Consider the following 27,661-nt stretch of genomic DNA (forward strand, 5'->3'; position numbering starts at 1 on the left):
AGCTTACTCCCCAAAGACGCACTTAAGGTACCAGTCCTTGCAGAGGGATAGGGACTGAATCTGGCTTCAAGGTTCATCCCCTGCTCCCTTGAGGAAATCTCCCGATTCATAGGACCCAGCAAACAAGTCCCAGCAAACGTGGCCTTCAAAATCCTGTTTTCACCCATCACCCTTACAAAGGCACCAGCTGTTTACAGGATCAAGGAACTTGACAATGTCACTATGTCTGGAGCTTTTGCTGAAATTCCAAACTTCTTGCTTCAATGCATTCATTCACCTTGAAGAAATCTTTCCAAAATGCCATTTTTTAGCATGCCATCTCCCACATCCCAATAAAACTGCAGAAAGGCACCTGGAGACAGGGAGTGGGCTTCAGGGGTCTTTATTAAATGATGCTTTAGCCTCAGTCTGTCAGAGATTGGGAGGGGGGTGACCCTATCTCCCAGGCTGTCCCAGACTTGCTATCTTGGAGGAAGGAGGCAGGATGTCTGCTCTCCTCTGAGAACAGCCCAGGAAGCTAGGCTAGTGCTGGGGTGAGGGAAAGCAGAGCTGAGATCCCCACCCTCAACCCCTGGGGGAGGGGCCAAGGCAATCCTGGCCAGTCACCCACCCACAGCCCCACTCTTGCTGCTCCCTTCACTGTCCTGAGCTATTCATGATCTCTGCTTCCACAGTCACCTCCACATCCCAAGAGCTAGCCCCATGCTCAGCCCCACCAGGCCTTCGGTCCTGGGGAAGGGCGAAGCAGGAAGCCCATCAGGATTAGGGCCCTGACTGGGCAGCTTCAGGAGGCCTCTCCTTTCTCTAGTCAAGGGGGTGGTGGCCTCAGACTGCATCCCCCTCTCTTCTTACTGGCATCCCACTGCTGCAGCACAGCAACCAAGAGCACAAAGCACGGTGACTGTGGGACTGGTGGGCACAAGAACCCCCACTGGCACACAGGCCAGACTGCCCACAGCTGGTGAGGCCTGCTCCCTGCCCTGGAAGCTAGGCAGGAGAGCAGAAGTGGGGAACTGGGTGTGCAGCCCCAGCAGCACGGGAGGGATGCAAGCCCGGCTCCCCTGCCAGTGCAGCCAGCTCCAGGCCCCTCTTCTTGAAGAGTCCCCAAAGCTCCAGAGCTGCCCAAGCCCCACAAGGGGAAATGAGAACGGGTGGCCTCTGAGGACGGCAGGGTCTTGCAGAAAACCACCCAGATACCTGGTGCTACCTCCTCTTCCCCAGGACTGGAGGGTCCACACTCCTAGCCCAACCACCCCCCATCTTAGGCGAGGAAGGGCCTCTTCTGCATCCCTTCCCCTCAGAGGTCCAGGAATCACGCCAGTGACACTCAGACACCCACGCCTGCCACCCGCCTCTGGGGACAGCAGGAGGGTTGAGGCAGGAAGGCTGACTAGGGGCCCACAGGCCTCTCCTGCTCCAAATGCTTTCCTCACTTCCTGACGTCGTCTTGGCAACAGGGGGTGCCCACCCTCCCAGCTGGCTCCTGGGCCCTCCCTCAGCCTGTGTGCAGCTGGGCTTCCTTCCTGAGTGCGTGCGGGAGTCTGTGGTGGGGTGACTACAGGTGGTGGTCCCAGCAGCCAGAGAGGGCAGGAGAGATCTGGAGTCAGCCCCACTGCAGGGCTTGGGAATCAGTCTCAGCCAATCTCCTTCCACTGCTTGTAGAAGTCCAGGACATTCTTGATGTCCACACTGGCATGTGCAGCGGCCTGCAGGGCTGCCTGTGGAGGGGAGCAAGAGAGATGGGTGAGAGTCTGACTCCTGAACTCCGGGACAAGTCGCTGAGGGGAAGGGGTGATGGAAGAGGAAGAGGGCCACCGCCCGGGAGGTCTGCGGAGGGAGCCTCCTCCGGTTCTTCCCCATTCCAGGCCCCGCTCCTCACCCGCTCACCCACCTGCATAGGGCCCGAGAGCACGCTGGGGCTGTCCAGTGGGAGGCCTGTGATGATGGTCACCATGCCACCTGGGTCCTCCTCACCTGCCCCCTGGGCTAGACTCAGTTGTTTGCAGCTGTCCAGGATCTTATAGAGGGTCCTGGTGGGGAGGAGAGGAAGGTAGGCCAAGCCCCGGCATTAGCACAGCCTAAACCCCAGGATTTCCAGGGCACAGGGGAAGCTAGGGAGGGGAGGGCACCAGTAGGGAGCAACAGCAACCAGGCAGCCAAGGCAGGGGGAAGCTGGCATTGGAGGATGTGCCATGGGGAGTGGGCAAAGGCGCACTGAGGACATCAAGCCTGAGCATCTCAAGGCCCCAGGGAATCGGGTGCTGGAGCAACTCCTTCCTCCAAGGGGACTGGCAGGAGGCCCGGCGGGTCCTGCCACCTGTGCCCGAGTTCCTCGGCCCTGTCCTCTCTCCCAGGGAGTGGCAGAGGAGCGAAGCAGGCGGGCTACCTGAGGTTCTAGAGGGAGGGGCTGAAACTTTACCAGGCATCTGCATCCTGTCTCTTCAGCTTATGTCGCTCAAAGCTCTTCCCCACCTCTTTCTGGCAGCGAATGTACCTGCGAAGAACACAGGAGAGTGGAGGTGGGGGCACAGGAGCAAGGGCACTGCACACACAGCAGACCATTGTGGCTCCAGGGCCTAGCTCTCCGGAGCAGGGAGGGGGCACCTCTCCCCCATCACAGGTCTGCTGGGAGCCATTTCGAAGTTTCCTGGCCGCTGGCTCACTTTCTTCCTGATAACATCAATCGCTCGGTTCCTCCCAGTGGGGGGAGTTGGGAGGGGAGAAATAGCAGATGCTTTTCAAGTCAGGGCTTCTGGAGACAAGGTCCAAACAAGCAGGCTTTGTACAGCTTCCTGGCAGATGTGGGGTGGGGTTTGGGGGTGTCAGCTGGCAGGGAGGCCAGAAGGAAAGGCCTGTGTGGGCCGGGCACCTACATGCTGTGGTCTGATCATCGCGGGTCAGGGGGAGGTGGGAAGCCCCAGGCGGCCCCAAGGAGGCACTGCCACCCGAGCAACCCTGGTTAGTCCCAACCCTGTGAGCAGGAGAAACGCGTGCAACGGTGCCCACAGCCTGGAGCTGGGGTTTGCTCCCTTCTCCCTAGAGATGATGATCTTATGTTCGCCCCAGAGGCAAATGGACAGCAGGTCAGTGCTTCCCCCCACAGCTCCTGGCCCCTCTAATCACCCTCTATTTCAGCACCTAAGACCTTGGCTTGTTAGGTCTTCGGTTTTCCCTCCCCAGCAGTGAGCACACTGTGCGCAGGGACTGCAAGTGTGTGTTTTATCCACACGTAACACACAAGCATTTGTTGTCTGGGAGGCACACACGGGATCAGCACCAGTCCAGTGGGCCTGCACTCACCTGTTTCCTTTTTTAAACTCTGCCTCTAGGTATCGGATCCCATCCCGGGCCCCTGGGTGTTCCTTCTTCAGCAAATCCAGGCCATCAATCACTAGTGGGCAAGGTGGGGGTGGGGAGAGATAAAGCAGATGAACTCAGAGTGTGTGACAGGGGCTCTGCAGGAAGTAGCTGAGCTCCTCCAGCACACACTGCAGGAAAGGAAGGGATGGACCGGGGCTCCGACAGGGCTCCTGAAGTCCTTCAAAAGTATGACCTCCTGCCAGTCATGGACTTGGCAATTTACCAATTGCTTTCATTTAGATATTCTCCTCTGTTTCTCCCAACGATCTTGTGAGTCAGGATTTAAGAGATCATGCCCATTTCACAGATGAACTCACTGAAGTTCAGAGTTGAAAGCACTTGACCAAGGCCACTGTGTATAAACTGGGCTCCAAATAAAGGTCTCTCAATCCCAAGCCCAGAGTTTATTTTAGCCACCTTCTATCTGTCCTCCCACCTCCCCAGCATGCTCACCTGTCCTTGGGATGATGACAATGAAGCGGCCACTGGTGGCCAGCTGGCGGATGATGGGGAGGTGGTGGCAGAGGGCCTGGGTGTCAGGGACGAGGTAGGGTGACATTGCTGACTGGGCCTTGGGCTGCTGTAGGCTCCCTTCCAGCTGAGAGACCTCGAGCTGGTGAGAGAAGGCATAGTGAGTGGAGCTGTGTGGGCTCCGCAGCCGGGCAGGGGAAATGGTTCTCAAAGGGGCTCTTAGAGTGCTCCACCTGCTGCCCCAGGGACAGGGGACTCCTTCTACCAATGACCTTGGAGGAAAGGTAGAAACAGGGTTAAAGTAAAGAGAAAGAGAAGGGAAAGAGGCAGAAGTGAAAGCTGCCAGACGGCAAGGCCCTGTGAAGAATGGGCTTCGGGAGGCGATCTGGGAGGCCAGGAAGGGAGTAATCTGGGCAAAGAGGGGCCCCAGGGGGGCAGGGGGCTGCAGCTGGAGGGTGAGGACCTGCCAATGGGCTGTGGGCGATAACCAGGAAGAGGAGGAGGAGGAAGAGGAGGAGGAGGAGGAGGAGGAGGAGGAGGAGGAGCACCTGGAGTCGCAGCTGGGCCATGTCTCTCATAAGTCTGTTCCGCCGAGCTTCTTCCTGCGCCTACAAGGGAAACACCAAGTGCTAAGCTGGGACGAGGCGCTGAGGCTGCACTCCTTCCCCCAGCGGCCAAGACCAAGAAGAGTGCTGGGGTCTGAAGCAGGTATGGCTCTCTACCGACCCTGCTAAGTGAGAAGAGAAGCACGGGAGAAAACATCGCTCACTGTTCCAACGCCAGGAGGGAGGCAGCAGACAGCGGCACTCAGGGCACAGGACAGCACCTGGCTGTGCCTCAGCGTCTGAGCTCTGCCCTCTGCCCTCTCCCTCCCGGGATAAACACTACCCACGCACCCCATTTCCCTGCCTCTATCACCATCCATGTGCCCAGTTCTTTTTAATACATTTTTTCTGATTTCAGAGAGGAAGGGAGAGGGAGAGGAAGATAGAAACATCAATGATGAGTGAGAATCACTGCTTCCACTGGGGATCAAGCCCTAAACCCAGAAATGTGCCCTGACCCGGAATCTTACCATGACATCCTGATTCATAGGTCGACACTCAACCACTGAGCCACACTGGCCAGGCCACTTGCCAATTTCTTTCAAATCTTGTTTCAGCCTAGACCTACCACTCTGAACCACATATCCAACTGCCTACTTGGCAGCCCCATCTACTCAAAAACCTGCTCCTCTTTTTTTTTTTTTTTTTTAAATATTTTATTGATTTTTTACAGAGAGGAAGGGAGAGGGATAAAGAGTTAGAAACATCGATGAGAGAGAAACATCGATCAGCTGCCTCCTGCACACCCCCTACTGGGGATGTGCCCGCAACCAAGGTACATGCCCTTGACCGGAATCGAACCTGGGACCCTTCAGTCTGCAGGCCGACGCTCTATCCACTGAGCCAAACCGGTCAGAGCCTGCTCCTCTTTTTAGTATTCCCCAACTTGGTACGTAAACCAAGTCAGAAAGCTGAGGTGGCTGACTTTTCCTTCTCTCAGCCCCAGCAGTCACTGGCTTCCCAGTCCTGTTAATTGTACCTTCTAAAATATCATTCAAGGCCCGACTGGCGTGACTCAGTGGTTAAGCATCAACCTATGAACCAGGTCACAGTTCGGTTCCCGGTACGGGCACATACCCGGGTTGCGGGCTCAGTCCCCATCGGGGGGTGTGCAGAAGGCAGCCAATCGATGAGTCTCTCTCATCATTAATGTTTCTAACTCTCTCTCCCTCTCCCTTCCTCTCTGAAATCAATAAAAATGTTTAATATATATATATATTCATTCATTCAAATCCTTCTGCATCCCTCCATCTCCTACTCTAAGCCAGCACCTCCCACCCTTGACTATTTTTTTTTAAATATGTTTTATTGATTTTCTACAGAGAGGAAGGGAGAGGGACAGAAAGCCAGAAACATCAACGAGAGAGAAACACCGATCAGCCGCCTCCCGCACACTCCCCACTGAGGATGTGCCCGCAACCAAGGCACATGCCCCCGACCGGAATCGAACCCGGGACCCCTGAGTCCGCAGGCCGACACTCAATCCACCGAGCCAAACTGATTCTGGCATCACCCTTGACTATTATAACCACCTCCTTACTGGTGTCTGCCTCTAATCCAATCCATTGTTTCTGCCTGTAACCAAGGCATCTTCCAAAAACCAGCTGATATCCCATCATGGATGGTTTTGACTGAAAGTCCTTTGATGGTTTTCCTTTGGCTTCTGGGTGAAGTAAAAATTACTTAATCTGGCCCTAACCGGTTTGGCTCAGTGGATAGAGCGTCGGCCTGTGGACTGAAAGGTCCCAGGTTCGATTCCGGTCAAGGGCATGTACCTTGGTTGCGGGCACATACCCAGTAGGAGGTGTGCAGGAGGCAGCTGATCGATGTTTCTCTCTCAACGATGTTTCTGACTCTCTATCCCTCTCCCTTCCTCTCTGTAAAAAATCAATAAAATATATTTTAAAAAATTACTTAATCTGTATATATCGGGAGTTCAACTGGGAGATCAGGAGTTTGATCGCTCACTATGACATGCGCTGACCAGCAGGGGGCGGCGCGGAACAAAGGAAGGCCCCTATCGACCATAATCACCAGCCAGGCCTAGGGACCCTACCCATGCAAGAATTTAGGGCACCGGGCCTCTAGTATGGTATAAAAGATGAGGCTATGGATAGGAACTTACCCTAAAAGTTATGGGGAGCCACTGAAGACTCTGTGATGAATAAAGGGGCATCAGCACAGTGGTGCTTTAAAATGTGAGTGCGGCCCTAGCTGGTTTGGCTCAGTGGATAGAGCTGTCAGCCTGCGAACTGAAGGGTCCCAGGTTCGATGCTGGTCAAGGGCACATGGCGGCTCGATCCCCAGTAGGGGGCATGCAGGAGACAGCCAATCAATGATTCTCTGTCATCATTGATGTTTCTTTCTTTCCCTCCCCCCCCCTTCCTCTATGAAATCAATAAAATATATATATATATATTTTTTTTAAAAAGCTGAGCACCACTCCAGCTTACAATAAGAACAATTTCAGATTATCCAATTCCAGAGCCTTGGCACGTCCTCATCTATAGAATGAGGATGCAGCACCCACCTCACAGGACTGCTGAGAGGGTTAAACGAGATGTCACATGCAAGCCCAGCTTTGCACACAGAAAGCTCTGGAGAAATGACAGGTGCCATGGCAACACGACAATGACCACACTGCCGCTGCAAGGGAATAAACCCCTGGGTGCAAGCCTGAGACTCAGGCAGAGCAGGAGGCAGCCCCAGCAGGGAATGTGGCCCATGCCCAGCTTGGTCTGTGTCCAAAACCACATGAGAGGGGCTCTCAGATACTCCCTGCCCCCCAGGATGAGTCTTCAAGAACTTCAGGCTAAAGGAAATGCCTGCAAAAACCTGAACATTTTTTGAAGCTGTGCAACTTCCCCATAGTTATTTTTGTAACCCCATGTTTTCCCCTATGGAACAGCAATGAAAGCCTTAACACAAAGGGTTTGTTTTTAGCAAAATGTCCTTGCTTTTAAGACAACAAGGAAGGGAGTTTCTGGGGAGCCTGTACCCCTTCCCAGACAAGCAGACCATCCGCAGGAAGGGTGTGCTGAGAGGAGGTAGGAAAGCCTGGGCAAAGGAAGGAAGGAAGAACATGGGCCTGCCGAGCCCGTGGCCATGCTCCCGTGCCAGACACCATGACCCCACTCGGCTCAGGGAGGGCAGCACAGCCCAGGGCTGTGCAGGCCCCACTGTGGAACCCAGACTGTTGTTCCCAAAAAAAGTCTGCCTTGTTCGGGGCTTGTCAGTGACCAGAATACTGACAAGTCTGACACAGAGCAGACTCTCAATAAATATTTATGGGATGAATTACTGAATGGAAAAGAGGTAACACAGGCCACTTCCTCCGGGTTGGGACTCTGTGGATGGGATCAAGCCTGGGATGGGAGGCTTTCTGCATGGTGTCTGATACCAAGATCCCTCTATTCCAGGGCGGGGAGCCGTTTTTCTGTGAAGGGCCACTCAGATATTTATGACATCATTCAAGGGGCATACAAAATTATCAACTTAAAAATTAGCCTGCTAGCCCTGCTAAGTTTGGCACAGTGGATAGAGCATCAGCCTGAAGACCAAAGGGTTCCAGGTTCGATTCCAGTCAAGGGCAATTACCTGGTTGCAGGCTCCTCCCCGGCCTGGGCCCTGGTCAGGGCTTGTGCAGGAGGCAACCAATCGATGTGTTTCTCTCACATCGATGTTTCTCTCTGTCTCTCCCTCTCTCTAAAAATCAATGAAAAAATATCCTCGGGTGAGGATTAAAAAAAAAAAAAGCCAGCTAAGCCAGCTGGTGTAGTTCAGTGGCTGAACTCTCTCTCCCTTCCTCTCTGAAATCAGTAAAAAAAAATATTTTAAAAAGTATTAGCCATAACCGGTTTGGCTCAGTGGATAGAGCGTCGGCTTGAGGACTGAAAGGTCCCAGGTTCGATTCCGGTCAAGGGCATGTACCTGGGTTGCGAGCACATCCCCAGTGGGGGGTGTGCAGGAGGCAGCTGATCGATGTTTCTCTCTCATCGATGTTTCTGGCTCTCTATCCCTCTCCCTTCCTCTCTGTGAAAAATTAATAAAATATATTTAAAAATATATATATATTAGCCTGCTATATTTGGCAAAACATTTAATTAACTCACCCCTACTGCCTTGGCAGGGCCAGACCAAATGATTTTGAGGGAATTATATGTCCTTCGGGCTAGACGTTCCCAACCGCTGCGCTATCCCTTTCCATTCCTCAGTCTTCATCCCTCGGGAAGGGAAGGGAAAGGAGCATTTGCTGTGATAATGTGCCCGGTGCCTCACAGGTACTATCATTCCATCTCACAACATCCCCTAAAGCTGATTCTACTATTCCCAGTGACTTGCTCAATTCACAGACACAGAGGTGACAAAGATGGCCCTCAACCCGCAGGCAGTCTGGATACTGGGCCAGGGCCATGCTGCCTCTGCCCAAAGCAACTCTCACTCCTGCCCATCAGCCGTCCCGCAGGTCCCTTCTCCAGGCTCGGTTTCCCCGGCCCCAGCGCCACGTTCTTCAGTCAAGGGCCGCCAGCGTGCGGCTCTTCCTCTGGTTTCTCAGAGCCGAGTGGGAGCCCCGGGGCGGGGCTGACTCACCATGCGGAACTGGGCCTGGGCCTGCTGCAGCAGGCTCTCCTGCTCGGACTGCGCCGTGCTGACGAAGATGCCGACCTCCGAGCTGAACTGCAGGATGCTGCCTTGTAGGCGGGCGACGAAGTGGCCAAAGCTGCGGATGCAGCAGATGCGCACGACCGACTGTGAGGAGACACACGGGGAGCCCAGCCCAGCTGAGCAGAGCTGCTCTCAAGGGCTCCCACCCTCCTGCCTCCCGACTGTGCCAGCCACCTCAGCAACAAGTGCTCCTTGGAAAGGCTCACGGTCTGTGGGGTGGGAAAGAGGAGCACCGAAGCCCAAAGCCTCCAACTGCCAGACGAGGCACGAGCAAGAAGGGCGAGGAGACTCACAGGACCCGAAAACCAGGGCTCGGGCTCAGAAGAAGGAGCCGGCACTGAGCTGGGAGTGAGGAGACCTGGCTCTAATGCCACTTCTCTCCTCTGAGTTTCAGCTCCTCAGGTGTAAACTGAGGGACTGAACTACATCAACATTTCCAACGTCTTTTTTTGTCAGCAGAACCCTTCTTCCCCATCAAACAAAAATCTTATCTGGAACCTTAAAGCATGAAACAGACTAAATTGCTCTGGCTACAGCGGGAGCAACCAAAAGATGTGGGAAGCCTGGGAGGCCGTCTGCTTGGCTTCCCTCTGCTGCCCCCAGATGGCCCGTGTAGGGACACGGATTCAAGGGCAAAAGTCACCGCACTAAGTGGACAGCATATGCCCTTCCAGCTCTAACTCTCCTGATTGCTTGACGTTCAATCAGAGGATGGCGCACAGCAGAAAGAGACCGATAAGATTTCAAAGCCCCAGAATTCACTTGTTCTGTCCTCTACACAGGAAAAAAGATGGAAAAGGGAGGAAGGCTTGTTCCACAACAGGAGACCACCCCACCAGACCTGTGCAAGGACGATCTGCCAAGAAGGAAAGACACTCAGACAACTCACTGAATAAAGGACTCAGCCTGTAACCCCAAGGACACTCGCCCTGCCTAATGGGGACAGGGCGGCGGGGGGTGCTTCCCTGCCCCCTCCAGTTCTGAGCCCCTGCTTTGCTGCTGTGTCTGACTGACAACACAGCTTGTGGCCTGAGAAATAATGTCCTCACCTCCTCTAAGGTGCTGAGCAGGGGCCGATCCGTGTCAAAGTTAAAGCGTCTGTGGGCAGCCCGGAGGGGAGGCAGGTTGCGAAGTGCCATGTCCTCTGGAAGCAGCAGGCTAGAGGGGAGGTCAGGCAGTTCACAACCTTCAAGAAGCCCATGGACCTCGGGACACAGGGCTAGGCCTGGGGAAAAGAGGACACGTGAGACCACTCACCCTGTGGGAGCCCTAGGCAGAGGGACATCGCCTTGTTTGGAAATTCCCAGGCTAATGATAGGACACACCCCTAGGGCAGAATGGGGGGAGGGATGGGGGCAGAGATGGCGGGAGGAAAGGAGAGAGACAAACACATGGGACTGTCAGGCAGAGCTCTAGAAGCCCAGAGCTGGAAGGGCTGGGGGAACAGAGCAGGTGGGAGAACCAAGAGGCCTCAGGCTAAGTAAGGCTCCCTGACCACAGGGCAATTACTTCCATTAGGTTGAAAGAGAGAGGAGGGGCTCTGGGGGAAGGAATAACCTTCGGGTGAGTCCAGTGGTAGGAGAAGGTAAAGATTTCCAATTAGACGGTGGTAGGAGGAAACAACCCAGACAGATGAACTCTGGAGGTCAAGGTCAGTTCTCAATGACCAAGGCACCAGTGTGGCACCAGCGACTGGGGCTGGCCTCCAGGCTCCCCTCACTCTGCTCTTGCCCGCTCCACTGCCTCCCCAGGGAGCACACTCCCTGGCAGACCAGGCCACCTGCCCACAGTGGGGCAGTGTTGGGGTGAGAAACCAGAGCGGCCAAGGCCACAATGACTGCTATGTGTGAGGGAGGCTTGGCAGTGAATACCATTAACCTCCTTACCCCAAGGGCCAGGTTACCAGGAAGGGGGATGGGCTTCGAGGGGCCAATGAGGGAGAGGGGAAAGGAGAGTAGTGCCAGGGACTCACTTACCAGACTCTTGGAGTTCGCCAGCAGCTGGCAACAGATTCAACAACACAGAGAGGCGGTTCCACAGACTTTGAGAGCTCTGGGGAGAGGGCAGAAGAGGCCCTCAGCCAGGGCAGTGTGGGGGATGGCAGGCGCAAGAAAAGCACACCCTTGAGAGGCCTGCGCCAAGGGGGTCTGTGGAAGACCTGGAAACAGGGAGCCATGGAGCCTTGCTGAACTTCACCTCCAACGGAAGGTTTCACAGAGAAGGCAGGAGGCCAGGAAGGCCTCTCTGGACCGTGGTGGGGGGAGCCAGAGCATTTGAGCACTTCTCCCTGCCCAGCATGAACCCTCACCATGCCCACATGGGACACTGCTGAGGGATGTGACCTCACATCTCCATCTTACCTCACCTCCCTCAATGACAAACAGTTTCTAAGTAACGAAGCTGTCATCAGACATAAGCACACACCCAAGGGTGTGCCTGGCCCTGACCACTCTCATCTAGGGCAACCTGCAGGGAAAAGGGACCCACACAGGGCAGGTGTGCTCGTAGGACAAAGCGACGTTGGATAAAAGCTGCCGGGCACTAGAGGCTCTGGTCAAGACCAAGATTCTGAACCTGAGAAGAAGGCCGCCATTGCCCCGGCCAGCCCCGAGCCATCAGTCCCTGACACCATTCCAGCTGCACGACTAAGCGATTCCCTAAGCAGCTGCCCTACCCTGTCCGGAACTCCCACCATTCCCATCGCTTCCATCCCTATTCAGTATGCTCTCCTTTCTCGAGTCTCTGAACACATACTCTCATCAACATTACTCTTAATGGCAGGCACCACCTCTGGCACTGGAGATACAAAGCAGAGTGAGCAGCTCTCTCTCTCCCTCCACACAATTTGTATTCCAGATCACAGTCCTCCAGGCCAAAGGTCAGGCCTAATCCTTCTCCTGTAGAAAGTCTAAGAGCCCAGCAGAGAAGGGGTGCCTGGCAACAATTCTTACCAGACCACTGGGTGGGATTCCTAGGCCGCGTCCTGACACCCTCCCCCAACGCCCTGAGACCTGACAAGACAGAGTGACACACCTGAGCACACACGATGATGAGGTCGGGGTTGGTCCGTAGCCAGTCCAGGAAGACTTTCACAGCAGGAAGCAGGCCTTCAGCCATCAGGACCTGCAGCTTCTCCTGGATGCTGCGCTCATTCCGACAGGAGTGCCCACTGGACTCACTCGCCTCCGACTCAGAGCCCTCCTCAGAGGCTGGGGTGGACGGAAAGAACTGGGCTGACCAACAGGTATGTGACACAGGCTTTAGCTCTTGGGGGCAACCCGCCTGGACTCTTGAAGAATTTTGATATGAAAGATAGGGAATTACTCCTGCCTCGTTTTTGTAGGCCCATAATTTTTTATTTTTTGTTTTCGAGAGGAAAGGAGAGAGAAACATCGATGCGAGAGGGTAACATCGATCAGCTGCCTCCTGCACACCCCCTACCAGGAATCGAGCCCACAACCCAGGCATGTGCCCCCACCAGAAATTGAACAGGCAACCTTTCGGTGCATGGGACAATGCTCAACCAACTGAGCCGCATCGGCCGGGCATTAACTGGCTGCTTCTAAAGCATGAGCCTGGTGTCTTTTAAAATGATTCTTTTAGCCTCAAGCTAATTTGTGAGATGGGTCTACAACTATACTCAAAGCAATATTTACGAAGAGCCTACTCTGTGCGAGAAGGCAGGGCAGATATAAAGAGGCTACAGGGAGGGAGAAAAGTGGAACAAAATTAAAACAACTACTTGTAGCTCCAACTCTGTAGGTTAGAACACCGAGCATGTTTCCTCATTTCTCTTATTCGGTCACTATTTCCTAGTCCCACCCACACACCAGGTCCTGTGTTAGGTACTAGGGATAAAACATACACTCTCCTGCTCTCAGGAGGCTCACAGGCTGGTGGGAGAGATAGACAAATCCATAGATAATTTCACTTGAGGGGGAAAGGGCCAGAAGTGTCCTAAGTGCAGAGGCTAGAAGAACCCACAGAAAGAAAATCTAACCTAACCGTGAAGTCCCAAACCAAGTAATATTCAAGCTAAAATCTATACAGCAAGTAAAAATTAGCCACGCAACAGGCTAGGACAAGAGAGAAAAAATATGCTACAGACCGAAGGAGCACCATGCACAGCAACCTGGAGGTAAAGCTTTTAGAGGAGGGACAGTAACTATTCCAGCAGGTTGCTGTAAAAGTTAAGTAAGACAATACCTGCAGAAAGTCCAGCCTAGTGCTTGGCACAGAGGAGACTCAAGCAGTGCTCACTGCTGCTGACTGGGTGTTCCCTCTGCAGGGAAGACACTCAGAAGTCTCACTCTAATCCACTGGTTGTTCTAACTTCCAGGAGCCCTGGCAGGACCTGGGAAGGCACCAGGGAAAGAAACGTAGCTGCACTTGTCAGGTGGAGAGGCAAACCCCAAACTCACAGGGCAGCATGAAGGGAAAAAGGTGTAAAACCAGGAAGGAGGCTGGGAGCTGGGAATGAGGAAGTGAGCAAGAGAAGGGTTCTCAGGAAACAACTCCAGGCTGTGGAGAGGACCCAAGGTAAGGCAGCAAAGGTGGGGTGAGAGGTGCTCACACAGACAGCACAGGGGCCTCTCCCAGGTGAAGGCTGATGGCACGGAGGTGTAGACAAGAGGCCCAAGTACCTGGCTCTGAGGGCTTATCCACATCCCCATTGACACAGGGCCTGTGGCTGGCCAAGGTGTGAGGGTCAGCGGTGGGCTGGGGGAGCAGGTTGCTGAAGGTGGGGGCCAGTCGGAAGCAGCGCTTGGTCTGGAACATCTGGGTGGACATGGCTTGTAGATTGCTGGCAATGCTGGCCTCACTGGGGCCCAGAGGGCCATTGAGGGATTCAGGAGCCTCCGACTTAGCCCGAGGGGGGTCCAGGGCTGGGGACCGTGTCCCTTCCTCATCCTCCATGTCTTCCAGGTCTGATCGGGACTCTTGGCTGTTCATTTCCGAGTCTGTCTCAGCATCAAAGGCTGTCTCCCCTCCTTCAAGACTCTTTTCGGAGCCACTGTCCGAGCCCTCACTGGCCCGGGCCGAATCATGGCTTGAGTCAGATTCAAAGCCCTCACTCAGGTCACTATCATCACCAGCTTTGGGCAGGTGGCGGTGGCGGCGGCGACGGCGAAGGCAAGAGAGGCGGGAGAACTTCCGATTCTTCCGGACCTCGCCCACTTGAGGTGCTATGGGAGGAGGCTCTTCCTCCTTCTCCAAGGGTTCCTTGGACTCTGGTTCATCTGTGGAAAGAGGCTGCTCAGGTCGGGCCTAGGGACAAACTGGAAGCTGAAATCTGGAAGGTACCCTACACACCATCACCCGCCAACCCGGGATTCCCCTTCCTGGATCCACATGCTCACATTTCCAGTCACACCCTCCCCAGGCCTGTACCTGTGCCATCACTCTGGAACGCCGGGACGGGACTTTCCCCCTCTTCCAGCTCAGCCTGCAGCCGTATGTTGACATGATTGACGAGGTGAGAGAAGAGGGCCAGGGTAAAGGCAATGGCTGCACTGTACTGTTTGGATCCTAAAGCCAGGAAAGCCAGGCATTAGGGACCCAGGGCCCTGAGGAGGAGGGGGAACCATCAATTCCAACCCCATATCACCTATTCTCAATCCTTCCAAGGATCAAACTACCTCTCAAAGCTTCTTCTAAGGTAAAAAAATTTCTCAGGTCTCTGCACTATTATCCTGTAATCTAGAAGGTGCCAGCTCACCCAGCGCTTCCTCACGTAAGCGTATCCTCTTGTCCCATCTCATCCTCCCTGGCTTTGATGCCTTCACACAGGCTCCTCCCCAAACCCCAAGCACCTTCACATCCAGCCCTGCTTCTCCTTACCTTCCTTCCAACCTTGTTCTACATACACCTCCTCTACCAGGAAAGTTTGCAGAACTGACCCTTGTGTCTGCCTGGGTCCTGGCTGGGGGTATGTGTTTGTGAGAGGGAGTGAGGAGGAGGGGAAAGGGATGTGCTATGCCTTGTTCATTCATCAGCAGGTCCCTTAGGGTAAGGCACCTTGTCCCTTACTCTCCCACAGCCAAGCAGTGACACAGTAGTGAAAGGGCTGCTTGTGGAAGGAAGTTGATAAATAAGAAGCTGCAGAAAAGGGTAGTGAGGATCCTAGAAGCCAGTGGAGGGGAAAAGGGGGACCCAGGAAGTTACCTGCTCTCTTCAAGCTATGCACACCCATAAGGCAGATGATGACCATTTGAAAGATTAGAAGGTCCGGGAGGAAAGCATATCCGCTCTCATACTCCTCCTCATCCTCACTGGCCAGGCTGAGGTTGGGTGAGGAGGGCAGGTAGAAGAGACAGAGGTTGAAGTCCTCCAAGACTGACTGGCAAAGCGCTGTCAGCTCTGAGTCCACGGAGCTATGGAAGGGCAAGAGGAATAAGGGAGGTTAGTGACGGAGGATGGGGCAGGAAAAAAAGAGTTGGGAATGTAGGATTCCGACAAAAGACTAAGGAATCCTGCAGGGGAACTTCAGAGCACAACAGGGGACTCAATGCTGAGCTGATCTCTAACGCAGACAAAGTAACAGGGAAGGGCAGGCGCAAAGTGGAAGCGATGTGAGTGGGCTTTCCATTCAGTTGCTCCTTCAACATCCAACAAGAGCCCATTTTGAGCCAGAGGAAGAGCTGCCCAGAGAATGGGCAAACAGTGAGGGATGCCAAGAAAAGGCTAACTAGCTAGAGAACTTCCACCTGAGAGGCAGAACTCAGCAGCCCACCCCTGCTCTTCAAGCATCCTCCGTAAAAGCTGTCATGGGGGGCGCACAGGACAGTTCCTGCTCATGCTCTCCCCCACTCACCTGCTTTTGGGCTGCAGGAGGCTTTGCAGATACATAAAGTTCACCAGCAACCTCTTAATGTCTTTACATCTGAAATGAGAGGAGCCCCGGGTAAATGGTGAGTGGCTCCAGAGTCCCTGCGGCCCCACTGCACCCAATGCAGAAAGAGCCCCTCCTTCCCACAGGCCTCGCTCACCGCTTCTTGCTGGGGGAGAGTTTCCGAGTCTCACACTTCTTCAGCTGGTGGTACATTTTGGCTGCCTTGTCAAACAGCCTCTTGAGGTTCCCATAGGCCCCCTCAAAGGACACTTCTGATTGGATGCTGAAGGAGACACAGAGGCAAACCATTGAGTCTTGGCAGGGACACGGAAGGGATGGGGTGGAGTAAGGTGGGGAGGGGTGAAGAGGGAAATGTCACTCTGCCAAGGATTTACAATACAATGTTTCTAGTAAATAAAAGCTGCCCCAGCCTCCCCTTCCATATATACTCAGGGTGAAAGCTCTCTCTCCTAAAAAAACCACGCCCATACACACACTTTTATTGTAACAGCTGTGTCAGATCCAGGGAAGCTGGTCCCCTATATATCATCACTGTCACCTCAAAACACTGGAGCTCTATAATTCTGAGGTTCTTGTCTGAGGATACTTTGGTAACATTTCATCAACTCTGCCAAATTTATTTCCTTCTTTAAAACAGCAATCCTATATTTTGCATAATATAGTGGACAGCCATTTAGCTGCCCAAGTGCCTACAAATCCAGGTGGCTGTATAAAAAGCAGCAGGAGTGTCAAGGGGCCCTGACAGGAGGGCCCCCTCAATCTTAGGATTCTTCTACTTCAGGCAGGAGCTAGAGAAGGGAGGAAGGGAAAAGAGAAAAAGAAGCAGGGATGGTATGGCCAAGGAACAGGGCTGGGGAAAGAGTGGCAAATACTCACCAGCGCAGGTAGCAGTACATGGCTTCCACATTATAGTACTTGCTGCCCGCAAGGGTGCCCAGCTGGTTGAAGGGCATTCCTGGGGAGAGAGAAGTCACACAGCCTGTAGCCACAATACTCACCCAAAGCTGCCAGGCCCAACCAAAGTAAGCACCAGAGAACTCTTGGGGGGGAAGAGTTAGGCTTGCAGGGGTCTAGGTCATTAGCAGCTTAATCTTATTTCTCCAGGGGGTTATTGATTATAGACTCCCTTCCTATTAGCCTATTCCTGCCTGGGCGGCCAAGGATTTCAGCACTGATGGGTCCCATTCCTTCAGCGGTAGCTGTGACTCTTCCAAGGTTGACAGAACTCCATGGAGCCTTCTCCCCTACCCCACTCAGTGTCTCACCTCTGATATCTCCTTCCTCTAATCCCCACCTCTCCCTGTGATGGAGCCTAATCCCTTCTCTTATTTTGTCTCCTGTGGGGGCAGATGAAGTACAGTCTCCGCTTTCTACGCAGACTTCAGGGACAGGAAAGCCCTCTTCTCTCTTCCTCCTTTTCTGCCTCCCTCCTTCTTAGTTCAAGACTTTCCCATTTCTCTTTCTCTTCCACCATCTTCTGAGTGTGCAGTACAAGGGGGAGAATGCATAACCAAGGTGAAGTACAAGAGAACTGAGTGAGGTAAGGACCCAGGGGAAAGTGAGTATGGCCTACCTGCCATCTCAACATTGTCTTCCTCTTGGGAAAGGATGCTGGCTGGGAGGCCCAAGCAAGGGTTCACTTACCAATCTGGGGAGCTACTGACAGGGCTTGGTAGTAAAATCTCTCAGCGAGCAGCTCGGTGTCTACGCCAGCTAATTCATTCTGATATCGTGCTGTAGGAGAGGGGGAAGAGAAACACGATGATTCCATATTTCAGAAAAACCTCCCCTCATCTGGGAGTCCATTTTGAGGAGCTGTAATAAGAGCCTGGAAGGAAGACACCTGAGCTAAGAGGCAGGCTCCTCGGATTTCTCTCTCTCTCTCTCTCTCTCTCTCTCTCTCTAACTTACTGATGAGAGTGAGAGAGAGAGAGAGAGAGAGAGAGAGATTGATTTCTTGTTCTACCCATTTTACGCACTGGTTGTCTCTTTCATGTACCCTGGCTGGAGATCGAACCCACTTGGCATTTCAGGATAATGCTCCACCAGGGCTCTCTGGCTCAGCCTTCTTTTTTTTTTTTTTTCTTTTTTTAATTTATATTAGGGAGAGAAAGAAAGAAAGATGAGAGACAGAAACATGGATCAGTTGCCTCCCATAAGCACCCTGACCAGGAATCAAACCTGCCACCCTTCGGTGCAAGGGACAATGCTCAGCCAACTGAGCTACACCGGCCAGGACTTTCTGGCAATCTTAAATGTGCATGACTAAGGGCAAATTATTCAATTTTCTCCTCCTCAATGGTAAGTTCAAAATGTAAAGACTATTTATTTAGTATGTGTAAAGTAAACAGGCTCTTCTTGTCTATCTCTTGCCAATGAAGGTAAGCTACCGCATATATAATTAATTGGAAAGACCTATGATAACTTGGTTCTGTAATGCAACTGCTTAGTTCTAGAGGAGACATTACTGATCCTTGCTCTGTCCAATGAGAAACAGCCGATTCTCTCTGTGCACCCTGCCTCTGAGGGTTCCAGGAGTGGGCTCAGGGCAGGAAGAGAAGCAGCCTCAAGTCAACAAAAGATAATGCACCCAACAGCCACACACAGGCTGCCTAATGAGCATCCTTTGTCTATTAGGACTAGAGACCCAGGAGCCATAAAGAGAGTACTTTTCCATTCTAAGAAATATTTGTCAGGCAAGTACGTCCTTCCTGAGGCCTGACTTCAATCCCTCTAAGAGCCCATAGAGATTTTTTTTTAAAAAAGGAGACATGTAAAGCTTCCAGACACACCACTGAAACAGAGTTATCACCCTGACTTTCGCAAAATTCAAAAACATTTTCCTTCTTCCCATATTCACTGATCCTCTCCAACTCACAGAAGAGCAGTGAAAAGAAGGGAACACTGTAAACAGATGAAAAGGAAAAAGTTATCAGGCCCAAACTATTTCTGCTCTTAGAGCAAGCATGTCAAACTGAAGCAGCCTGAGCCTGTCCTGAGCCTAAACAGAGAAAATGAAAGGTGCATCTTCTTACACAAATCGCCCAGGTACACTAGACATCGGTGGCATGCCATCTGTGCCCAGTCCATCTCCTTCCCTGAAGCAGACACTGGCTTCTTGCATCCTGAGAGAGAAAGGAGAGAAATTATGAGCCCATCCCTCTTCCCCTACCTATGGGGCATACCTTTCCTAGGTGGGGAAAGGAACAAGAATCCAGGGTTAGTCTTGGAACACTGTCTCATAGGACGGAGAAGACACTCATCCAGGACATAGGCAGAGACACAGGTTTGCAGGGAGGACGCATTCACGGGATAGGAAGAAACGGAAGAGAAGGGTTAGGGTCCTCAATTTAGGATAGCTCCCTGGGGGAAGGTCACATGAAAGGTCATCATAGGAAGGCTTCTTTCAAAAGGAAGAAGAGGCGAGGCTCAAGTGTGAGGACAGCTGTGGGTGCCCTGGGTGGAAGATCCCCACATAAAGGCAAAAGTTCGGGTAAAGAAGGGAAACCTGCCCAAGAGGAAAGGAATGCGACGAGACCAAGGTAAATGCTCCCGGCTTCCCCTGGGAGAGGAGCCCACAGAGGCCACGGCAGCGGACGGCAGTCTGCCCCTGAGGGAGACAAGGTGCTGGCCTTGCCCGAGGACGGTGTGGCCGCTCTCACCGCCTGGAACTTCAGGTCAGAAAGCCTGACTGGTGGAGAGGCAGTTTCTCCTGTGCTGGGCACTGGTCTAAGTGTCTTACAATATGAATTTAGCTGAGTTCACAGCGACCCCATGAGGTGGTAGCTGAGGAAATCAGTCACACAGTGGGGTAAGTGGCAGAGCCAAGGTTCAAAGGGCAGGCTGGCTCCGGAGCATCCTCTTGTCTACTCCACCTGCAACCACTCTCCTGGGCGTGCAGCTCCCCATTCTGAAAAGCTCTTCCTAATATTTTCTACAGAGACACCTCTGAGTCAGCTGAACGGGGAAAACATCAATAAAAAGAAAAGCTAAAGTGGACCGGGGAACCAACTCTTTGAGGGAAGGGTTCGTCATCTTCTTTAGGCTATGAACCTTCTAGCCATCTCGTTTAAAACCTATGCATGCTGTCTCAGAGGAATGTTGTTTTGTTTTTAAACGATGGTTTGAATGCACAAAATACGGTGCTATGCTGTGCTTCTGACCAGAAAATGCTTCCGTGTGGTAGCACACACACAACCTTCACCTCTGACACAGCATGCCTATGACCTGGTGAGGGCAGGGGCATAGGGCTGGGGAGAGAAGGGAGTATAAAGAACAAAGGGAGTCGGAGAAAGAGGGAAGGAGCACTAAAGGGTGGCCAAATTGAAGAGAAAATTACCAACTAGAAAAGAAGGTATAAACTACAGCGGCGAGTGCCTGAGATGGCTGCAAAGAGATTTGCATTATGATGAAAGAATGTCCATAATATCCCCAACATTTCTAAAATGTTCAATACTTTCAAATACTGGCAAACAATCTCTGAAGTTCAAAGAAACAGTGCCAGCCAAATTCAACGGGGAGAAGAAAGCAAATTCTATTGATACCATCTTCCAGTGCCAGGCCTACTCTAGATCATTCCATCCCTCCTCCTCCTCACTCCGCATCAGCCCACAATCCCAGACCAACAGAGGTCTCTGTCTTTCTTAACATCTTCACCCTAACCCATATGCTTGCTTGGATAAATTCAAACTTCATGAACCATTTGTAGGTCTTGGCTGGGTCACAGGTGACACGAACCCTGAGGGATAAGACCAGAGACAGAGGCCTACGAACTTGTTCCTCAAGCCCGCCTTCAGACTTCACTAACCTATGAGCGGGTCGGTGACATGGGTCCAGTCGATGCAGCACTGCAGTTCCAGCTGGTAGTGGGACTGGATATAGAGAAGAAGATGCTGGTAGAAGCCAATGCCAGCCACCAGGTGTGTTCTGTAGGCACATTCCAAGGTGCTCCGGCTGTGGATATGCTAGAGAGGTGGAAAGGGAGGGGGGTGGCTAAGCAACAAGCTCCGAGTACTGCTCCCCCCTCCATAAGCTTTTCATCTCACTGAGGAAATAAACTTCTCTTCTTGGCTCTGGAACTTTATCCACATCTCCTCTCAATCACAAATTACCCCACACCCTCAAGTCTGGGATCAGGCTCCCTCCTTCCCCTCCTAATTCTATCTAACGCCCTTCCTCCTTTCTGACATCCTCTTCCTTGGCTCCCCCATCTCCAACCATGCTCCGGCCCACATTCCTAGCTGTCTCTTCCTTCCTTAGCTTCTCCTCTTTAGACACATTTCTTCCCAAGACCTAGATCTCCCCTTACCTTTTTGTTAGTCTTGATAAGCTGGATAACTTCATAGTATACCTTTCTCCATAGCAGCTCCTCAGCCTTCCTCCCATAGTCCACTGGGTGCAGGAACATAAGCTTGACGCAGAGCTCACGCAGCCTGGAAGGGTGCAGAGGAGCATGAGAGAGACTGCCCACTCCTTAGTGAAGGACACAAGAACCGAGGGCAAGGAAGCATTTGTCAACACCCTACCCACAAATCTCTGGGCCCCCCAATCGACATCCAGGCTCAGTCAGTATGACCTAGGACAAGAGTAATGCTAGAAGGCAGTAGGAACCCCAAAAGATACATGGGAGCAGTAAGAATTTGACGCCCTAACTGGTTTGGCTCAGTGGATAGAGCGTCGGCCTGCGGACTCAAGAGTCCCAGGTTCGATTCCGGTCAAGGGCATGTACCTGGGTTGCGGGCACATCCCCAGTAGGGGGTGTGCAGGAGGCAGCTGATTGATGTTTCTCTCACATCGATGTTTCTGACTCTCTATCCCTCTCCCTTCCTCTCTGTAAAAAAATCAATAAAATATATTAAAAAAAAAAAAGAATTTGAATAAACTTCATTTTCTTCCCCTGCGCACTTCTCTCCTTTCTTCCCTGCCTATCTGTCCCCCCGTTTTCCTTTCACTGTGAGTATGGTATGGCCAATTCCCCCAACTCAAATGCCACTCTCTGGCACCAGTCTATTAGATGCAGAAGCTGAAAACAGAGTGAGGATCCCCGTCTCCTCTCTTAGGAGGGACAGAGCCTTCACAGCCCATTACTGTGCCATGGGGACAGAAGGTAAGAACATGTGTCTATGTGTGACAGGGTTTTAGACGAAGAGAGAGAGAAGAACCTCTCTCCAGCTTACTTGTTCCTCAGGCTAATGTTCTCTGGTTTGAACACTTCTTGATAAGCGGTTTTGTTGCAAAGGATGAGGTCCAGTCGATGCACAGCCTCCACGACAGCCCTGCAAGGGAATACAGGCAAACGGCCCTCAGCCATGTGTATGGTCCCCCTAGGATGCTAGGGCACTGACCCTAAAGGACAAGCTAAAGAATTAGGGGGCAGAAATGAGAATGTTGCAGGTTGCGCTCGGTACAAAACAAAATGAAGTCTCCATCTAGACAGAGCTGCACCCCCGGGGACAGCTGGCAATGACAGAGACATTTCTGATGGTCACAACTGGGGGTATGGAGATGAGCTGCCACTATCATTTCTTAGGTGTTGCTAGACACCTCATAATACACAGGACAGTCTACCATAATAACTATCCCGCCCAAATGTCAGTGTCAAGGAAGAGAAACCCTGTGATAGGGAAAGTGGACTCTTCCAATGGAAAGAGCACAGGCTGTGATCCTAGGCGGAAAATACAGGGTTTGAACCCTGGCTGTGCCTTACTAACTCTAACTTTGGGCAGCAAATTACCTGACCTCTTTAAGCCTTAGTTACCACATCCATAAAAATAAAGAAAATAATAGCAGCTACCTAGAGTACTATTGGGAGAATTAAATAAAATAATTTATATACAACACTGGCACATGGTGGGCACCCAATAAATAATGGTGGAATTAATAAATTCTTATTATGCAAGGGCTTACTATTTCTGACAGAAAGGAAAGGCATTCCTAGTATAAAATTCTGCCTTGGAATAGTGGAGTATGGGAAAGTAGGGTGGGGGGTTCCTGAGCTGCCTTATCTTAAGGTCTCCTGGATTCTGCTGAAGGAATTGTTTAATACAGAGTCTAGGTTATGGAACCAGACTGCCTGGGTTCAAATCCTGGTTCTAATTGTTACCAGCTATGTGGTCTTGGGGAAAATACCTAACTTCCTTATGTCTCAGTTCTCCCATCTATAAATTGGGAATAACATGATCACCTATTTTGTGAGGATTAAATTAGTTAATATAAGAAGCACTCGTAACAGTGCCTCACACATAGTTAAGTGTTCAGTAAGGAGAAATCCCCACCCTTCTTGCTGTAAGGCTGAGGAGACCCCAGGCACTAACAGAAAGGCCAAGGAAACGCTCTGGATGGCTAGGTGTCATCTCTGGATGAGTAAAGCCCAGAAGATGACCGGCAGCAGCTGTAAGAACAAATGAATCAGGCATCGCTCTGGACACAAAAGCAACCAAAACCAAAGAGTGATGGTGCCTAAAACAATACAAGATTGTCTCCGAAAACTAAAACGTGTGCTCCTGGGTCGGGAAAGGGGGCCACAGCAGGTGAGCACCTGTGGAGGCTTAGGTGGTACAGCACTAAAAGCTGCCCTTTCCAGGGCAAAGTGAGCACCAGAGCCCTGATGAGTGGGTGGGATGGTAGTCAAGGCCTTCTCCCAGGCAAACTTGAGAGCTGAGCATTTCTCCAAACACCTTCCGGGCTGCCCTTCAGCCAGCCTGGCCCTGGATGCCAGGGCAGCATCGTGCAGCCGTCAGTGACTTACTCTATACCAGCTTAGCACTCAGGGCAGGGGTAGATATAAGGAGTGCGTACACGTGTGTGTATTTTTATGGGCAGGCTCCTGAGCTCTCCGTAGATTCTCAATCAAAAAAAAAAAGCTAACAGCCACTACTCTAAGTTCTAACTGCAAATTTTTAAACCTGAGAGGACTTAGGACTTTCTTCTCCATTCCCCATCAGACCATAAACTCCTCCACAAAAACTGTCCTGTGCCTCATTCTCCCAGGCCAAGCACAGTGTTAAAAAATAAAAATATTAAAAAAAAAAAAAAAAAAAAAGCCGAAACCGGTTTGGCTCAGTGGATAGAGCGTCGGCCTGCGGACTGAAAGGTCCCAGGTTCGATTCCGGTCAAGGGCATGTACCTGGGTTGCGGGCACATCCCCGATGGGAGATGTGCAGGAGGCGGCTGATCGATGTTTCTCTCTCATCGATGTTTCTAACTCTCTCTCTCTCTCCCTTCCTCTCTGTAAAAAACCAATAAAATATATTTTTAAAAAAATATATTTTTTAGAAGTTAATTAATTAATTGGTGCTTATATCCCTTCCAGCATCCCTACTCCAGTTGCCTTTTCTTCTGAAGGGCTTAAAACATTTCAGAATTTCATTTCTGTAAACAGCTCCACTATGGGAATGACCCAAATTTACGAAAGCTCAGAGTGAGATAGGCCAATGATACACTTATCCTGGGCAGAGAAATCAGATCTCCCCTCTTCCAGCTCCTTCCGCCAATCACCACTGCTGTAATAAAGAACAAACACAGAGACCTGCTGCCTCCCCGTTCCACCCCATCAGAGCCAACCACACACAACTACAAGCAGAGAGACACCCAGGTGCACCCATGTGAGCCACACACGCAGGCACATCAGCTTAACTCAGCCAGGTAGTGACTTGAGAAAGAACTACATCTGAGAATGACAAAGGGATGACCAGAGCCATTACCAAAAGCAGAAGACACGGAAGCCGGCAGCCACTGCCCAGGCTGTCTGACAGGCAGCACTGACAGCAGCACCCAAGGCACAGGTGCCCCCCCCCCCCCAAGCCAGCTCCTCGCCCGGGATGCTGGGGCGGCCGCAGTGGGAGCCCGGGCACTGAGGCATTGGGTCACTTTTCTATTCTGGGAGCAGCCGCTACTCCCCGTCTTCTGGCGTATAAAGCCAGGGCGGGCAGTGCGCCTACTCACGGGAGGAAAGGCAACATGCTCTGACTCTTTGGCTGTCAAGAGGGGGCCAAGGGCTCGGAGGGCAGTCTTCTCAGGCGAACAGTTCCGTTCAGGAGAGCCTGAGCCCAATGAAAGCGGCCCCCCCTACCAGAAAGCAGAGAACTCAACCTGATCTCTATGCTCATTCTCTTCCGATCCGGTTCGACAGCCCATGCTCCAGCTGCCCCCCGCACAGAAAATCCCCGACCCGGGTGGGAAGAGCTCCTGCCGGCCTGTTCCCCACAGAGGGCTGAAGGCGCTGGGCTGGGCGCGAGTGGCTGCCTGGCCATGAGGCTGGAGGAAGGCAAGACCCAGGAGTCCCCCGGTGCCCCGAAACGGGCTCCCCTGACCAAGAACGCTCTGGACTCCAAGTCCTTTACGGCCCTTCCAGGCCAACACACCGTCTTCGGGCCTTTCTTTTCGTTCAGATTCCCAAAAACTAGAGCCATGAGAGGCTGCAGAATGTGTCAAGTCCAAACCTTCCCTTTTAAGGGTGAGGAAGCGCGGGGCCAAGGTCACACTGCGAGGCGGGCAGGCAGGCACCTGAACCGGCTCTCGATCTCAGCTCAGGGCTCTTCCCAGGAAGCCCTACCTACGGAGTTCTTAGCGCCATTCTCCGCCGGGTTTCCCTCCAGCGCTGACTCCACCCTTCACCTTCCCAACCCCTCAATTCCCACCTTCTTAGCCCAAATCCGCAAGGCTCGGAGCCCGCCCCGGGCTCACCGCGCCCCGCGTAGGGGATTCCTCCACGTGCTTCCATCCAAACCTCCCACCCACCCAATTCCCGCTTCCAGCTCCATCCCGGGCTACGGGGCCCCGTCCCCGCCCCCGCCCCCCGCTCCCTCCAAAATTGCACCCTCCTCTACCGCCCGCACCCCGGCCCCGCACCCGGGGTCCGCCCGCCCGAGGCCCCACCCCTCGCTGTCCCCTACTTCCCTCCGCAGGTGCACGCACGCCCCGGCCCCTCTCACCGGTAAAGCCGCTTAGTGTGAAGGACTTTTGCTTCGGGTTCGCTGCTCTCCCCTGCGGCGGGGCCTTGGCTCATGGTGCCCGGATCCGGAGATGGTTCCCGGTCACAGGCTCCCGCCGCCCACCGCTACAGCCACAACTGCAGTCTCCGACCGTAGCCGCCACCACGGCCGGCCCTGCTCGGCCGCCATCGCTGTAAGGCGGCTGCCCGCGACAGCTCCTCCTCCGCCTGGCAAATCTCGCGATATCGGCTGCACCTTTGCGGGCCAGTGACCGACGGCTGCCAAATCTCGCGAAACTCGTTTTCCCTCCCGGGAAGTTGCCCGAACTAACTCTGGGCAGCGGCAGCCTAACCTTTTTCCGGCTTCTTCAAGCCCTGAAGAAAAACTTTATTGACAAAGCTACCAGAAAACGGACAGTGGACCCAGCCAGTGGGCTGAAACCAAACCGGATGGGCTCATGCCAGGAGCTAGAGCTGACTTTGCCTCGTCCCTACAGAGGTTATTTAGTCCATCTTTCTGCTCCTCCACCCACCCGCGACCAGTTGAACCAAGTCTCTTTCAGATTACTGGGTAGAGTGATTCCAAATCTCCCTTTTTTCTGTTATTTAAACAAACAACAGAAGTGAATGTGAAAGTGTTCTTGTAAAGAGCCGAGCATAAGAGTAAGGCTCTCCAAGACATGCACCTTCTGTAAGTGCCTCGGCCCTCCACCTCTCCCTCCCAAACGTTTCCAGCCCAAACATTTATTGCACACCCGCCGTTTTCCAGCCACAAAGCCAGGTCTGGAGCCACAAAGATGGGCAACCCAGACACCCTCCCTGCCAAAGCTCAAATGGCTTTAGAGGTGAGGTTCCACAGGAGGGATAGGCCACTCCCCCATGATTCTGCCCCCTGGTCTTCCCACTGGAAAGACCGCGTTGGATTCCTATTGCTTTCTTGACCTTAAACCTAAGCTAAAAAAACCACAAGGGATTGGGATGGAGGGGTGGGGAGAAAGCTGTGTACATGTTGTTAGGGGAACAAATTTCCCCTGGACCAATATGATCCTGTTCCAATCATTGACCTTCTTTCTGTTCCTGAAACAGCCTAAGTCTTTCCCACTCATTGGTCTTTCGCTTTCTGTTCCTCTGCCTGGGACATTCATACTTCTCAGTTCCCTTCAGGTCTTGGCTCACATGGCACCTTGGCAAAGAGGTTTTCCCGAATGAGGTTGTCTTACTGACTTAGTTGCTGGGCTTCTTTATTATCTGTTACCCCAGTAGAACAAGCTCCTCAAGACCAGAGACCTTGCCTGTCATCCTGTTCTCTTACCTGTCTGTGCCTAGAATAGTGTCATTAGTAATAGGTGCTCAATAAATATTGAATGAATAAGTGTACAAATTCCACCTCTTTTCTGGGTGTTCCCTACTCCAAGCACCCTTTGATGCACATACCCAATGGCCCCCCTCTGCTTTGCTGAGCTGGGAGCTCCTACATGTCCTGTTTGCCTGGAACACACTCTTATTTCCATGCCCAGCTTCACCCCCACCTTCAGAAAGAATGAAGTGCTCCTCTAATGCTTTTTCTGTCGGCCGATTCAACGGGGCGGGGCCTGCCCCTTTAATCTGGGCCCCACCTGCTCTGGTCAGACTGGTTTGGAGACACAGGTAAAGGGAGGGAGGGAAAGGAATACTTGCAGAGCCAGCAGGGAGCTGGGCAGCTCTTTCTCAGAAGCTGGGGACCCTCCACGTCTCTCCAGGTTGAAAGTAAGAGGGTGTCATGGGTCCAAATGGCAA

The 27,661-nt window shown here is 52.6% G+C and overlaps 1 protein-coding gene across 2 annotated transcripts; it reads right to left on the bottom strand.

Moving 5' to 3' along the window:
- Positions 1–357: 357 nt before the first annotated feature.
- SMG5 (SMG5 nonsense mediated mRNA decay factor) lies at positions 358–26,115 on the bottom strand. 2 transcript variants are annotated; one of them, XM_081112216.1, is made up of 22 exons: positions 25,887–26,115; positions 22,131–22,229; positions 21,263–21,386; positions 20,762–20,918; positions 18,990–19,079; positions 17,599–17,688; positions 16,831–16,909; positions 16,091–16,216; positions 15,916–15,984; positions 15,267–15,475; positions 14,493–14,630; positions 13,745–14,341; positions 12,135–12,310; positions 11,078–11,153; positions 10,151–10,326; positions 9,027–9,185; positions 4,380–4,439; positions 3,814–3,973; positions 3,301–3,391; positions 2,420–2,494; positions 1,892–2,030; positions 358–1,718 (listed from the first exon to the last, which is right to left on the bottom strand). In XM_081112216.1, exons 1-22 carry the CDS (start codon positions 25,958–25,960, stop codon positions 1,635–1,637), a joined length of 3,048 nt encoding a protein of 1,015 aa, XP_080968342.1. In that variant the 5' UTR covers positions 25,961–26,115; the 3' UTR covers positions 358–1,634. The 2 variants fall into 2 exon arrangements, with proteins under 2 accessions (XP_080968342.1, XP_080968341.1); XM_081112215.1 differs by having other exon boundaries at positions 368–1,718; positions 1,975–2,030.
- Between the last annotated feature and the right edge of the window lie 1,546 nt (positions 26,116–27,661).

The sequence above is a fragment of the Myotis nattereri genome (assembly GCF_964212035.1).
Source record: "Myotis nattereri genome assembly, chromosome: 18".
Taxonomy (NCBI): domain Eukaryota; kingdom Metazoa; phylum Chordata; class Mammalia; order Chiroptera; family Vespertilionidae; genus Myotis; species Myotis nattereri.

Coding starts and splice junctions, on each gene's coding strand:
- SMG5 (XM_081112215.1), bottom strand. CDS start 25,960: ATGAGCCAAGGCCCCGCCGCAGGGGAGAGCAGCGAACCCGAAGCAAAA. Junction 22,230..25,886: donor CACACTAAGCGGCTTTACCG/GTGAGAGGGGCC, acceptor ATTCCCTTGCAG/GGCTGTCGTGGAGGCTGTGC. Junction 4,440..9,026: donor CCCAGGCCCAGTTCCGCATG/GTGAGTCAGCCC, acceptor TTTCCCTTGTAG/GCGCAGGAAGAAGCTCGGCG.